We start from the raw sequence: 16,445 nt of genomic DNA, 5'->3' as shown, positions 1-16,445 counted from the left end.
AGAGAGCTGACATGGCATGAGCAAATGGAAGGAGATTACAATCAATTAATTAGGTATGATTTATACCACTTAATTTCTTCCACTTATTTGTTATCCTTTCTGTATTTTATTCTAATTAATTTCCAAGCTGAATAATAAGCATAGCTATGTGCCTGATGCTTTAACCTCTCTACCAAGAGCGGTTTTCGCAGGGTTTTCCGGGGGTAGGATGATGTGCCAGCCTGGAGCACGCCGCAATCACACTGATACGCATCAGATGGTGCTTTGTTATATGCAGCTTTTCTGACCCTTCGATCTGGGAAATCTCCTCTCATCAGGCCTCTGATACGGGGCACTGACTCCCCTGCTTCCCTCTGCATGTCTTGCAGGCATATCTTCTCCCCACTGGTCGGGCAATTGCTGTGATCTTTCATCTGATTTTATGATGCCATGAAAAAACAACCCTCATTTCCCGAATGTATTATGCTCAGAAATGACGGTGCTTTGCACTCTAATGCTTTCTTATGTCACTTGAAATGCCTCCTGCCCTGGGAACCCAACTTTCATTTTTTGGTGCAGTTTGACACAACCCCGGAGCAGGTTCCATCGAGGGAGGGAGGTACATCTACGTGTATGAGTGTATAGATAGATTTTATATATTGATTTATTTATTTTTACAGTCACGAGGAGGAAACCTGCCCAGATGAGGTGAGATACATTTTCTGTAAATTCTTGCCTTTTCCTACAGGTTAGATCCTCAAAACTGCACAATTTTACTTTCTGCAGCAAAAAACCACCTGGAAACAACACTGTACTATTTTCCTACATGTCTAACCCACCATTTTCAAGAAAAAACACCACCAGAATATCCCTGCAGATGCTATTTAAGATCTTTTAAGCATTCGACTTGTTGGGCAGTTGATGCAGCGCACCATAACAGCTCTCATTTTGCAGGAGATTCAGGGGCCAGGGGTCTCCGGCACAGCTTACAGCACACGGGCTCTCTCCATGCAGCTCTGGTTGCTGCCCTGCTCTTCCTTGCAAAGAGCTGAATGGAATAATCTGACTTTTTCTTGGAACTTGGTCAGGATGCCAATTTTTTGACCCAGGACTGATTCAAACTGTGCAGCGTAAAAATCTGCATTGTAGTCTATTTCCCCAGCCACTTCTAAGAATACTTTCAACCATGGCAGAGATTCCTGATGCTCCTCCATAAGCGTTTTCTCATCCACTTCTTTTCTCTTCCGTGTTTTTCCAAACAGCACTGAAAAAAAGTGACTGGGGGGAAGAATTCCTTGTCTGCCTGTACCCCAAACAGCTGTAACGCAGCTGTCCTGGGGTAGTTCTGAACAGTCTAAGGTTTCTTCACACCTTTCAGCTGATGTGGAAACCTGAACACCTCCTGTCAGGGATATCCAAGGGAATTTAAACTCCCCACCAGCTCCTTCACATGGCTGGCACACTGTATGCTGTTAAGGGTGTGCTTGCAGGACCTCATTCCTGGAGAGACAGTGACAATCGTGAAGGTTCAAGAGTTTTCCCCTGTAAATGAGCCCCTTGGGACCTGGGTGAGCTTGCTAGCCCTGAATGGGATGTGGGCTCTCTTATGCCCCAACACCCAACTCAAGGCACAGCCTGAGTGCCAAGGAGCTTTTATTAATATCAGCCCCCTCCAGCTTTGTTCGCCTGTCTGCAGTGGAGATGTCAGCTCCTCCCTCATTCCCAGCCAAATCAATCAGGGAAAACTTGGCATACAAATGCCCTTTCTTCTTGAACATGATCTGGAAGATGGCATGGCTCCAGGAGGAGTGAGCGTTGGCAGAGGACTTGACTGATGCGTGACACTTGCTACCCATTTCAATTAGCTTGATGACATCTTCTGTACTGGTGACTTTTTTCTCCCACCGCCCCACCACTTGGATCTGCTGTTTCTCACCTTCCAGCACTCTCAGCTGCTGCTTTTGGTTCAGAAGGTCAAACACTTTGCTCCCATCAATCTTAAAGAAGGCCCCGTAGACTCAAAGCTCCAGTTTCTAGCAGCTGAGGTCCTGCAGCCTGCAGAAGACATCCTCCACAACCAGTATATAGATCCCTCAGAGTTCCTGAAAACTTCTCTTCATGGTGGGTGTCTTGCCGCTGCCTGTCTGGCCATCGAAAAATCAGGTAGCCATGTCCCAGATAAAAAAACACCAACCAGGGGCTGTTGCTTGGTGGCATGATCATCGAAGGCACAGTCAAAGCAGAAGGCCTGGTTGTCTGGGTGCCATGTGAGGTTCAGCTTCTGCTGAGCTTCATACATCACCACCACGTCCCGGCAGGGCACTGTTACTCCATCGCAGCTGCTGCGCTCAGCCCGCCTGTTGGTTCAGTGGCTGCTTCTGAACACACGCAGATGTGATGGGGCTGCCACGGTGTCGTAGCCCGCAGGGCCTCGCAGTCCAGGTGGCTGTGGCGCTTCTGGATTGTGGCCATCACGCCAGTGCTGGGGCAGAGTGAAGCAGCCTCCTGCACCTCCAGCCACCGCCATTCCTGCTGTTCTCACAGCCTTTCTATCTGCCACACGCGTGGTGACGTCCTACTGGGTCTGCAGCCCCTGGAGCCAGGCCAGGCAGCCACGGGGCCTCTTCTGCTCCCAGGTGGCTTCTTCACTTTGATGGGCTGCGCCATCCATTCACTGACCAAACTCTGGTCCCCTTTTGCTGACTGCGGGGCCTTGATGCTGGTCATGGACGTGCTCCCTTGGCCAGGTGAGGGCTGAGGGCAAAGATGAGCTGGAGATCCGCCTGACTGCTCTTGTTGGTTCCTTTCTCAACCCACTCTGCAGGGATGCTGGAAGTGCTTTCACGGAGCTCAGCATCACCAGTGCCGGGCGGATGCGCCCATCGTTGTGTGCGATCTCCACGCAGGTGCCCAAGCGGATGCACTCAGACTGCCCGGCAACACTGTCACTTGCCCCTGGGCCCCGGCTGCGGGGCAGAGGAGCTGTCCTGGCCGAGCAGGCAGGGCTGGAGCTTGTCCCTGGCCATGGGGCATCTCACGGGGCTCAGCGCTGCCGGAGCCCTGCAATGTGGCACAAATGCCCGGGTGGCCTCCCTGGGGGGTGTGGAAGGGCCCAGCTTCAAGGTTGAAAAGAGAGGTGGTTTTAATCAGCTGTTATGGGTGGAAGGAACATAAAGCTGCCATCACCTGAAAAGGCCTGTTTGAGTTTCCAGGCTGGCGGGCAGCTGCTGTGACACATTGTGTCTAATTAGATCAGTCACGTTGCGTTAAGCTAATGCTGGTGACACAAGAATTTATAGCAATGACACAAGCGCAGAGACTCAAGAGAGCCTTTTTGTCCTGCAGTGACCACACAAAAGTGCAGAAAGCAACATGTTGTTTTCAATTACCTTGAACATAAATTTTGAATTCTTTTAAAAAGCTTTGCATGCCTTGAAATCCCGGCTGAGAAAAAATGGACTTAGTAGAAAATGAATAAAAAACATTGCAGCAGCATAAGTGCAATGGGTACATCTGCATCCACAAGAAAGAATTTGATATCAATTTGGTACTGGTACAGATGATGTTATTCAGTTATTATTATTAATAATTCAGTTATCTGGATTCCTGGGTAGAGAATTTCAAAGTTCCGGCTACAGGAAAAAATCTTTTTAACATCTTGGCTTATGTAAGAGTTTTGGTTCATTCTGGCAGGTAGATTCAGACCTTCAGTGATGAGGACCATCATTTACAAAAATATTCAAACATTATAATAGCCCTAAGAGGAACGTGGGCAGAAACAGTGGTAAACGTAACATATGCTTGAAGCAAATAAAACCAGTTCAGAAGGTGTATTTTAGAAGGTCTCCATTTGTTCTTGCCTTTTGACTGGTAACTTAAAATGATGAATTCAGGCAGTCTGAGGTCCCCAAAAGGGAACAGTAAGGAGAATCTTGGATGTCCTTATTTACCAGTCTTCCTGGAGCCAAACCACCAATTAAGCTGTGTCATAATTTCTTGAAGGAAAGCAATTAATATTCACATTTTTTTTTTGCCTGGGGGATGTAGGCACTGTGACTACTGTTGCTTTCAGCTGCTTGTCCTTTCCTAAATCCTCACACCTTTGAACATGCTTTAAATGTAATTCAAAACATCTTTATGTGGGGAAACGATGTCACTGTTAGAGAGGGATCTAGTTCTTGGGTCTCCATCTGAAAACACGAGCCTGATGAAGGATGCAGAGTAGCAAAACAGCAGCAACTTGTTGGCCAGATTTTGGAGATAAAAACCTGCCGTGTACCCTGTGAGATAAGCTGGAAGAAACACAGAGCGCCAGGGATATAGGGTAGAGCAAAGCTGTGATTTTAAAGGCTTGTTCACCTTTCCATGGCAACGTTGCCTCTCTTAGTACAAGTCCTCGCTCAAATTCTTTTGTCAGATCCAGAGGTCAAAACACCCCGGAGTAGCAGGCTGCAGCAGCCTCCCATGAATGGGCCAGAGGGATATAACGAAATCAATCCTTGTGGCAAACCACTTCTCTGTTTAATGTTTGGAGACATTTTTAGAAACTCAGATGGGCATCAGAGTTCAGTCAAGCTTTTGCTTGAAGAATTTGACATTCGCTCTTGGATAGCTTAACAACTTTTATTCATCTGATGTTCCTAGAGGATACATATGCTGCAACATGTGCTCGAGTAACTCTGCAATCATACCCACCAAGCTGTGTAAGCAGTTGCTCATCTTGGTTTTAATTAGTGATGTTGTAAGAGAAGATCACTCAATTTTGTAAAAGTATTGAAATAGCCCCAAATAACCATAACAGAAAACTAATTTGGGGAGTGTTACTAGGCTTAGTACAGCGGTGCTCACAGCAAGGTGGCACAGTAAAGGAGCCCACCTGGCTGAGGGTTGCCACCCAGTTTCAGTTAGATCCAGATTAATTTTCCAGTGCTCCAAGAACACAAATTTTCAGCCCAAATACATACTGAAGAAAACCAAGGGACTTCCAGATACTTACAGTTGTATATTCCCTGCCTAGAAAAGGTAATATAACCTCACTGCAGGGCCAGGATGATTTTGGATCTGTGATAATATGCTTAGTAAATAAGACAACCACACTTCAAACCCTCTGACCCCAAAAGGAGCCAAAGATGACAGTATTTTTCAGGGTTGGACCATATGCTGAGTAACCAAAAAGATAAAATTGTTACATTTGGGTTTATCTAGAAAACCAGCAGTGGCGTAACTTGCCAAAAAATAAACTCAGAAATTATGCTATTGATCAGGCACAATTTTTTGACTTCTTTCAGAGAAGCATCCTGGAGAACACAAATATCCAAATATGTGTTTTAAATATGAGTCTCTCCTGAGACAGAACATCAAATCAGTTTTTTTACAGCATTGTTGCAAACTGACACCGAGCAGCTGCTGAGCTCATTAGATCGCACCAGGCTCCTCTGCTTGCCTGGCACAGCCACACAACCTGAAGCTGATTTAGTTCTTCCTGAGCTCAGCCTACATCCCAGCCCCTCTTCCACAGTAAACACTCATCAATTGTCCTTTCCCAAACAAACCCCAAACCACTCTTTACTGAGAGCCCACCTGTTGAAATTCAAGTATTTGTATAAGCATAAGAATGTGCTTGGATTTATCAGCATGTTTGGTTTTAAAGGAGGTGGCTTCAGTTTTCAGCTCCTGCATGTAACGGTAAGGGCTGACCTGTCGTTAGCCCACAGATCTGACATCCCGATGGGAAATGGAGCAGCGTGACTTTCTGAGGCTATGGATAACGGCAGCCTCCAGTGAGTTCTGCTTCAGGTACCGCTATAAATTCATCACAGTGAGTACTAAAGCTTGACACTCAAAACTAGAGCGTACCTTTCAAAATGGCAATGCTGTGCATCCGCTTCAGTCATTTATATAAGGGATTAATCCTTGTGAGAAAGCTGCTACACCATGGATGGCCAAACCCCCGTCCTTGTAGGGACCTGAGCTGCCTCTGCACTGGGAAGAAATGCTACCAGGAGAAAACAGAACAGGGGAGTTCTGCAGAGACTGTGACAGGCAAATACAGCGGCTAACTGACAAAGCAACTAGAAGTAAACATTCCAAATGCACTCCAATTATTCTAATCCATTTAAAAGAATCCATTTTTTTCCCTTCACTTCCCTGATGTAATACCTTGTTGCTGTTTCAGACTTTAGGATGCCAACTTGAGGTGTGGCCCCAGTTACATCTTACTATTTGCCCTTGCATCTTTAACAGTTTTTTGCATAAGGCTGTTTTATAATTCTAATAAAACACCCAGTCCCACAAATTATAGAGCAGTAATTCACACCTGCTGCATTTAACAGCTCTCAGCCTTCAACCTGACTCCAACAGCCCCATCTTGTGAAGTATTGGACTGTCAGTCACTCCCGGGAGTGCCCTCCTGCTCCCTCTGCACCGTGGCGTCTAATTGCTGAAGTAATCATGTGTGATTTTGTACATAGGAGAACCCAAATTTAGGTAAGTGCCTCTTTTATAAGGAATATGCTTTAAAAAAAAAAAAAAGACTGTACTTGGCTTGAGATTACATGTTTTAAACTCTGACAAATATTAATGGTTTTGATGGCTATGCATTTACAAGCAGCTTTTATCATCCAACACAGATGGGGAAAATGAGAGATTAAACAAGCACTATGATCAATTAATCAGTAATTAAAAAAAAAAAAAAAAAAGTAGTGCAAAATCCTCTTCCTAAAGCATAAGGGTGGCTGCGTGCCTGTTACCTTAGAGGTGCTGAAGTCCTTGACAAATGTGGGATGTCCCAGCCACAGCCCTAGTCCAGGGGACCGAGAGCCACCCGCTCCCATCCTCACCCTGGGATACCAGAGCAGCTGCCTGTGCCAACCCAAGCACATGCAGAGATCAAACCCCCTCTTCCAGTTCTCCCAGACAAGCACCATCTTAAATCAGGACCCAAAGGATGAGGATGTTTTGATGTTAATTTCACCTCTTTGTCAGATCCCAAATAGTAAATTAACATAAAATTACTGCCTCAGTGCTCCAACTTCCCTGCAGCATCCTGGGGACAGAAGCACACATCTGGACAGAAAAGGCGCAATTGTTACCATGGTAAGAGGTAGCTATTCTGTAATATATCAGAAAGTTTGTGTTGGATTAGAATTGGAGAATTGTCACAAGGAAATGTTGCCGCAAACCCAGATGCTGGGGTGTAATCAAGATTCATGTCCACGGGTATTTTTAGGGATGGTTATTTATTGACCAGCATTAAGGTGGCATTTAAAGACCTCATGTTAAAATCAGGACTCTGTTGTGCTGAAGAGCATGTAAATATTTCCAGAAAAAGACAAATTTTCTTCAGCAGACAGCAGTTATCGAGTAGAGAGGAAGGGAAAGGAAGAGGACAGTGTCTCCAGAGAGGGGAGGGGACCAGTCTTTTCCAGTCTTTAAAGCTTTTGTTTATCTACAAAGAAAACCTGAAATGAATTCCAACGCATACTGTGCAACAGCTTAAAACCTTGTAACTTATTCAAACACCCATCTAATAATTTGCAAACATACATTGATTTTTTGTTTGTACTTTTTAAAATACTACCATATTAAGGAAGAAAGTAAAGGATTTGCAATCTTGCTATGAGTCACCAGAGAATAAATGCAATGTGCAGCAGCAAAGATATAATGCACAGTCTGTTAAAAGAAGATGCTTTACTATCACAGGATGTAAAAAAAGAAAAAAAAAAGAATCCCACATTTCTTCTGTTGCTTTTCCACTGCTATGAAGCTAACTGTCAGCTCGCCCTACGTGCAAAAAGCTGCAGTCACAACCTACAACTTTAATACAGACAACCTGTCCTTTCTTCTAAAACACGGCGTTTCAGATGAAACCGATGAGGCAAATAACAGTCAGTGTGTCACACTTCATGGGAGTTGTATGGATGGTAATCTGCCCACATGCAAACTCCTTGCAAGACCAAGACCCTGATCACAATTTGCAAAAGAAAAACCCAAACAAACCCAAAAACACACTCAAAAAAACACCCAACCAAACCCAACTCAAAAAACCCCAAACAAACCATGAGCCTCAATAAGGGAAACAACTGTAAGCAGGAAAGCACAGATGGGGTCTGCCATACCGAGGGACCTAGAGGACTTGCAGAACATTTTTTGGAGAAGTGGGAACATTGCCAGCTCCACAGTTTTCCATCAGAGCTAAACCGTGCTTCTCTAAGCGATGGAAGCAACTTTCATTCATATTACAGAGTAATAAAACCCAAAGCAAAATAATTATTGTTGTCATTACAAAAGAGGATAAATCCTAGCAAACTCAATGAAAGTTTGGGGTTATAATGAGTTACCAAAAAAAAAAAAAATAAAAATGAAAGCAATATACTCTTTTCTTAATATTTTAATGAGGCACAGTCAATTTTTATTATCATGTATTTACTAGTCTCTTCCTGGCAGAAAGCAGTATTTGAAATTAATGTAACTAATCTCAAAATCAGGGAGTGAATACTGCCAATTCATACAACAGTTTATTTAGGTCTAATTCATTTCAGAGTTAGAAACATTCTGTTAATGTTTAATACATGGAGAAGCTTTTAGTAACGAACTCTAATTACTGAATCTTTCCGACTACCCTCATCTGGCTGAACATGCAATCAGAGTTGTTCTTAAATGCTCCAAGATCCCCTTTACAAGACTTTCATTAAAAAAAAATATGGAGCTGTGCAGTCATATAATTGTTTTAAGCCCTAACATTTCAAAGGACTTAACAAAATGTTAATTAAAATCTGATCCGACTCTCAGAGACACGCAGATGTAGCTGGGTTTTGTTGGTTACAAGGATCTACAACTGCAAACCACTCTCCTTGCATTTGGGTACCGAGCAACCAACCCCAAATGCCAGCACCCCCAAATTCTAGAGCTTTCTGATGAGTGCCGGGTGACCTTCGTGCTCTTCGAAGTTGTGGGGAACACAAGGTTTTTGCAGTTCTGAAAGTCACGCTACCTACCTAAGTGCTCACGCATGGATTGTAAGTGACTCACTCTAGATTTCAAATTTGTAAAGCTGAGACATAGAATAATTTTTGCAAAAACCAGTTGAAGGCTGTTATCCTCTCTTGGTTGGCACCAGTAAGGGCTTGCTTCCCAGTCACCTGGCTGTCACCGTGCTGATAGATTCCAGCACTTTGTGAACAGCGTATGCAGCTCTTCTATGTTTAGGTAAGAGATTACAAGGACTATCGATCCTCATGCTCTTGTGTACAATATTAACATGGTCTAGACTTTAATGATTTATACCGTGGACTAGTATTTTTGAAGTATATTAGGAGTAATTCCAACCCACAGAAGGGATGAAGCCTTGTGAGGGATCCAGCTTGCCAAGTATAGCTTAGAAATGTTTTTGGCTGGTTAAGTTTATTTCTCCTGCTAAGTTCAGGCCATAACGTTTGAGGATAGATACTCACAGGAGCTCAGGGGGATGTGAATTAGAGCTTGCACACGAGCCTGCTGAGTTCTCTCCTTGCTTCTACTGGGAGGGGCAGCGTGGGCTGGGAACGTGAATCTTAGTAAGAGGCTGGGAAAGGAGTAATACCCTGAGTTCTAAGCTGAACCCCACCAAAGGGAACCGGTGAGCTCAGGAAAGGTACTTCATGTCTCTACCCGTCTTCTGCAAATCGTAGGAAAACATTTTGGCATCTGTCACGGCCTTTACAAGATTTAATTGTTATAAAGGCCTGTATATGTACTCAACATTGAACAATCTCATGCAAAGTAGTGGACTGAAAGTGCATCATGTACTAATACAGTAACCTAGGTGATCAAACAAAATAGCCTCTAAAAATATTATGGATGTTTAGGCTTCATCATGTGCTATGAGGGAAGAATCTTTGGAGGAGCAGCTTTGGTATCTTTCACTGTAATGGCTGTCAGGTTCCTTTCAATCTCTTTTATAAAATGTTTCTCTGACTCCTGGACAAGGCAGTGCTCATTAGTTAGCTTGTTCCGGAGCTAACAAACAAAAATTTATACCTAGACGACATGGCCATGTTCAGACAGCCTCCCTGGAAAACCGCAGGTTCTGACATCAGATTTCATATTCAGATAGAAAACGTCTAAATATTAACTCTGTTTTGCAATGTGCTGTGTCTCCTTTTGTGCTCTATGACAGCTCGTCCAGGAAAGCATAATCACCTTCACTCAGCACAGCATCTGGGACATTTAAAGAAACAGAAAGGAACCCTTCCAGGCTAGATGATACTCTCCAAGCCATGGAACTGTTCTGCCAAGATGCCAACAACGTCTTGTGGTCAAGACAGTGGTGACTCCCAGCTATACAGATGCCAAGCTCCCAGGCAGTAACCTAACTAGCGATACAGAGCCAAACGCTGACACCCTTCCTGACCTGAAGATGTAATTTATTCTGATCAGTCCTAATGCAGCGGTAAGCTCTGCGGACTCCCGTGGGTGAGCGATGACTCTCATTGCCCGTTACACTTGAGTTGATGCTACTGAGGGAATGAGCTGACCTGAACGAGGCCCCGCTGGACCAGCCAAGTGCTACTCAGTAAGCAATGTATGGTCAGCCTGGGAGAATCCGGCACTGCGGGGTGTTAAACGTCTCCTCTTAGCGCTCACGGCCAGAACAGCACAGTTGTTTGGCTACCTAGAGGGTGGCTTAGTAGGGCTTACCAATAAATCCCCAAGCAGAGCATACCCTAATGCCTCTTGAAAATCAGTGCATGGTGGGTGCTTTGGAGCCATTTGGCATATCTTACTAGCTACACACCTACCTCTCAAGTTTGAACAGCAGGTTTACTAATGGGCTTAGCACCTAAAATCCCCCTAAAGCAATAAGAAATGAAAGAGCATAGCTCTTTTTAGGCTGTGACCCTACATTATCAATAAAGGCTGTTGGGATTGCCAGTGTCATGTAACAACAGTGCAGTAGCTATAAGCTAATTCCAACAGAAAGAGGAGTTGCTTCATGGTAACGCTACCACGTTCTCTGCTACACGTGCAGTAAATAACTCACTGCAGGGCTACAGTTCCAAATATTTGCACACATGAGTGTTTAAAAGTTTTCTAGATTATTCCTAACACTTGTATATTGGACAAGACGCGAATCTGCTTTCTTGTGTTTTTCCGCCCTCCCCCCTTTTGTGTTTATGTATCTGCTTGAAAAACCACCTCATACATAATGCAGTGCAATAAACTGCAGCACGGAATGGCTGTGCAGCCTTGCCCATGTGTAAATAGCAGGAGAATCCATTACTCACAATGTATCCTTCCAATGCAATTCAAGTTTGACAAACATTAAACAATTTGAACCGACTGCAGAAAGCAGTGCTTCCTTTGAGTGCCTTTTAGGAAGCTCATCATCAAGCTATTCTTCAAAAATGCTAGCTGGAATTAATGATTTCCATTAGGTAAATGACTATGTGCTGAAACAATGCTGAGGTACACCATTAAGCATTGTCTTTGCTAAGAGGTAATGCTGTTTCCCAGTTCCAACGTTTGTCTCCTTGGCTTGTTTTAAAAATCTGCCTCAATCGCAGCCGCTTTGTGTTGTACGTGTGTGTATCCGGCTGTGCACGTTATCTAGCATAATGTTACCCTTTGATTAGAATTTAAAACGCAGCTTTTACTTCTGTGAGGTAGCACAGCCTCATTTGTTGTGCTTCATTTACATAACTGAAGAGCAAGTCCATTTTCCGTTAAAATAGATGTCCTATTTTAGAACATTTAAAACAAGCAGCACCAGACCACAGTAAGTTTAATGCAAAGCGTTGTTCTCCCCTACCAGCATAGATCACGAGTCACTCTATTAAAACCAGGCTATATCCAGACAAGGTTAATTTAGAAACAGGATTGCTACATTTAAATAAAATCTTTCTTTTATGTCCATTGACTAAAGAGTAAACACTGCAGAGCAAAAAGTGATTCATATTCTAGCCTACCAGAATTTAAGTAGTTTGCAGGAATAAGTCATGAATTATACTACATTGAGACATTGCATGACAATCACAGAGTTATTTTTCCCTTTAGCTGTGATTAGCCCCATGCATGCTGGTCTGCAGATTTACACCAGTGCGGTGGTGCAAACCCAGCTTTATCACCCGGGCAGTCCCAAATGAAGCACATGGTGGCTGGGAAAACCAGTGAGTTGTTTCAGGAGACTCACCAGTAGTGGAGATTGCAACAAGAAATTCTGAATTGACTTTTCCTTTTTTCATTTGGAACCATGAAAATTTTCCCCAAATTTGAAAATGTAAATACCTCAACCAGTTTTAACCAGCGCTGATCAAAAAGTATTTCCTAGAACTGCTGGCTCTGAGCCCCAGAGCTGCGGCCACAGCCCTGAGCTGCAAGGATGCATCCTCTGACCAACACACACCGCTGCTCTTGGTGTGGCCGGTAGCATTGTAGAGCATTTCTCCTAGCTCCTACACAACAAGCTACAAAAGCCCTCCACCGCCAGCTGGGTATTCTTTAGAAGGAGCCAGAAAAGGGCTGTTCCACATTGTGCTGAGTATCAATCCACGGATAGGCACGTGGGTCTAGATGGGGCAGGAGAGACGAAAGCAGAGAAGGAAGAAAACAATGGGCTGGAGTGGTGGGATCTCTCCTGTTTTCTGCTTGGATTTAGCTGTGAATATGCACATTTGTGCTAGGCAATCAAACCTGGTACTGCTTGTGCACGGTGGGGATATCAGGTAACAAGGAGGAGTCAAGTCACAAAGTGCTACGCTCAGTATACAGCCTGGCCTTCTATAAAAAGGATCTTTAGTAAATGACAAATAAAGGATTAACTGCCTGGAGTACTAACCTTTCTACTTTACTATTTATAGCTTTTCAAGTTATTAGCTTTTTAATTAACACTGAAAGATCTGAAAGCACCTAACTATATTGTACAGTAATTACATTAACAAATTACAGACATGAAAATTAAAATTCAGTTGCTGTAATATTCTGTTTAGAAATGTGCAAATAGAGTTGATGTTTTGCTATTAAATGCTTCTCAGATGTGATGTTTCTAAATGAAAAGAGAAAGTGTACCTTTATAGTATCCCTTTAAGTGCCTGTGCCCTCATTTGGAATTAGTAAACACAAATGGCACTCTGAACTTTGGAAATACCCCTTTCGTAACCTCGCTCCAGTTACAACAGTTTCCTAAGTTACAAACGGTATATATATTAGGACAGCAGTTTTACACCAGGGTTCCGGATATAGTCAGCTTAATTTTCTCTCCTTTTTTCTCCCTGTCTGTATACATATGTGCTGGTATACATATATATGCACAAGGAAGAAGCTAGAAGACTGTATAATACTAATTGTCAGTTATATACACATTCAGAAACACAAGGGTTTCCCTTTCTGGTCAGCCAAATTCACAGATTTGCTTTCTCCCACAAAAGATCTACCCACGGCAGGCAGGTACGGCCTTTGGCAATCCCTGCAAACATGATGCCAAAGCGGCTGTACGCTGTTTCCAAACAGGACCTACTAAGCTTCTCCGGTTTTGCAAACGGGATGGTTCAGAAAGTCTCGGAAGGGGAACAAGGAGGAGCACACACCCCAGCCCGTGCTGGCTGATGGATCAGGGGGAGCCAAACCCCCAGCCTCCCGCCGGGCTGCTGGAGAGGAGGTGGCAGGAGAGCTCCGTGTACCGAGCCCCCTGCTTTAACGCCAAGTTGATAGTTTATGATAAATGTGTGGGCAAGGTGTGGTGCCCAACCATGCCATGGAAGTTAACATTAACCATTCTGCAGAGGCCCAGAAAAGGCTTATGTATCACTTATATCTAACATAAGGCTAATACTGCTGATTAATGAGGTGGCATTTAATCAGTTTACAAGACCTACACTCTGCCTGAAGTAACCACAAAGAGCTCAGTATTAGCATTTATTTAGCTTCACTGCCTGAGTGACGATACATAGCTATGGGAGAAGATTCCTGCCTTAAGAAGATTAATATATATATATATAGTCTCATAACTTCAGCAAAGTTATTCCTAGGTTACTCCAGTGTAACAGCAGAAGACATATTCTGCCATATAATCCAGATTTCCTGCTAAGTTTTCCCATACTGAAGTGATTGAAAAACTCAAACCACCTAACACTGCTTCAGGAGTCTCAAAATCATCTGTTAGTTTGTTTTATCTGACACATAGTGGAAGTAATAGCCTGGTGATCATGTTGTAACCAGATTACTAGAAGATTTATTATTAATTATTGCATAAAGAGACAGCAATATGTGTGGTGCTGAGTAATGCACAGCAGGGAGAGGTAACCCCTGCCTGAAGTATTTTACAGTACAAATACATAAGCAGTATAACTGGCATAGGGACCTAGCAAAAGAGGCTTCTGGTTTAGATTGCATTTATCTGCGTCTTAGGAGATGGACCTCATTTTAGCTGATGTCATTTGACGCTGGTGTCCTCCTTGGAATTAGTGAGTCATTATTCGTGGTCAGTGTATACATATAAAACAAATGACACCCCACCCCAGCTCTTGCTGTTGGAAACATCAAGGTGCTTGAGCAGGGAAAGGGGCTGTGGCTTTGTTACTCTGTGAATCAGCAATTTGTGTGCAGGAGATGCGCAGAAGAAAGCGTGAGAGACACTGGAAAAGTTGGCAAAGAGCATTTTGAGTCCACTGCCTACTGCCGAGCAGCAACGGGAGTGCCTGTGCAAGGCCATGGTGCTTTGCATCCACCTGCAGCTGTGAGATTGTCAAGTAATGTCCCTGCGATCTGCCGCTGCTGCTGGCACTGAGCTGAAGCCTTCCTTGGACAAGTAGCCCGGGACTGAGCAGCAGTCAAGCCTGGAGGCAAAGCCATGGCCAAGCTGACCCATAAAAATTGCTGGGTTCTGGCCCTGCTTCTTTGTGCATCAGGGAGATCGGTGCTGTACCACCCAGCTCCAGCAAACCCTGACAAAAACACCCACATGTGACCTTTCGAGCACCAGGTAAGGGAACAGTTGGAGGGCAGTGGAAGGACATCAGCAATTAAAAGGACTTGCCCTCATCCCTACTGAAACATTAATAGTCTGACTAAAACAACTCACTTGGGTTTTAGTGTTGAAATGATCAAGCCTTTGCTGGACCCACTCGGTTTGGGTGAGAGGACCGTGTTTATTCATAAACAGTGATTTAGGTGGTAAACTGTACACAGGGAACAACAAGCTAAAGGTCCAATAAAGACATAGGCTTAGTAGCGCTCTAATGCTAACAACACACACAAGCCACAGTACCTGAAAAAACACTGAACATCATTATTCAGTGGCTGATGAACCTACAGAACTGCCTTGTCTCAGTTGCTATTAGTTCAGCAGATTTGTGCTGTGTGCACTGGTGGGAAAGATCAGTGCACAATTTTTAAATTGCAGACTTATTGCTGTGGAATAACGTAAGACTGAACCGAAGAACTGAAAAGCAGCGTGCTGCCATGCCTTCACAGACAGCTGCCAGCTCCTCAAGCCTTCCCAGCAGCTCAGCCTCCTGCAAGTAACCTGTTCGTTCCTATGATTTATTTTTTGGACACAGAGATCCCTGTATTTTTTATAGATTCGAGTAATCGTGTACAGCTCTTTGAAAAGATGTTTTTTAATGGTATGATTAAGCAAGGCATCGTATAAGAAATACAAATGAGAACAAGCACTTCAGAGAAACGCTTGCCAGCTCTAACTTCATTGTTTTCCAAGGAATTACAGCAAGGATTAATTTATTTGCTTATGTTTAAAGCCTTAATATATCCGTAAAACATCAGCAGGTTGTCCAGCAAGGTTTTGGAATCTTCATTCTTAAGAAATTGAAAACCCAACTGAACACGTCCTGAGCAAACTGCTCTTGCTGACCCTGCTCCGAACTGGGGATCGGTCTGGTCAGTCTCCAGGGGTTCCAGCCACTCTGTGACTCTGAACACTCCCAGCTCAGAGATGCAATAGAAAATGTACATATTATCTATACATTTACATTAGGAAACTGCATTTGCTCAACTAATGTTTTACTTCCAAATACTGAGATACATAATACACACAGTGTTTTGGTAATGAGAATTACATAATGCTTTGGACTAGCTGAGAACTGAAACACCAAATTCAGCTCAGCAGGGAAATCCTGTTGTTCACACTCCAAGAGATGTTGCGGTTAACAGGAAAGGCAGTTTCATACTGAATAACTCCACAAAACATATAGATGGTTTTCCCTGGCAATTCTAGATGATTCTACCTCAGGTAACAGTCCAGCAAACCTCTTGAGCTTAACTTTGGGTATTTAAGTAGTTGTATCAAAGCCAATGTAAATCTGCTTCAATATTCTCCACTGTGCAGCTACATATTACAGTCTCTCCTTGCTCTGCTCAGCACTGCCCTGCTAAGGATATGGGTTCAAGATCAGGTTATCTGGTAACTGTGCACATTGCCAGCAATGCTGACCTCTACCCATCTCAGCCCTCATCAGAGCTGCATTGCCTCTAAT

At 43.7% G+C, this 16,445-nt stretch overlaps 1 protein-coding gene across 1 annotated transcript; it reads right to left on the bottom strand.

Moving 5' to 3' along the window:
- Positions 1 to 965: 965 nt before the first annotated feature.
- On the bottom strand, positions 966 to 5,702 carry KIF2B (kinesin family member 2B). The gene is given in 9 exon segments (XM_014281527.3): positions 966 to 1,253; positions 1,256 to 1,600; positions 1,602 to 2,152; positions 2,155 to 2,338; positions 2,340 to 2,373; positions 2,375 to 2,717; positions 2,720 to 2,834; positions 2,837 to 2,945; positions 5,677 to 5,702. Coding segments are annotated over 9 exon segments (1,995 nt in total).
- Positions 5,703 to 16,445: the final 10,743 nt, after the last annotated feature.

This window comes from Falco cherrug, chromosome 1, assembly GCF_023634085.1.
Source record: "Falco cherrug isolate bFalChe1 chromosome 1, bFalChe1.pri, whole genome shotgun sequence".
Lineage (NCBI taxonomy): Eukaryota > Metazoa > Chordata > Aves > Falconiformes > Falconidae > Falco > Falco cherrug.
The sequence above is the reverse complement of the archived record's forward strand: the minus strand, read 5'-3'. Positions and strand labels throughout refer to the sequence as shown.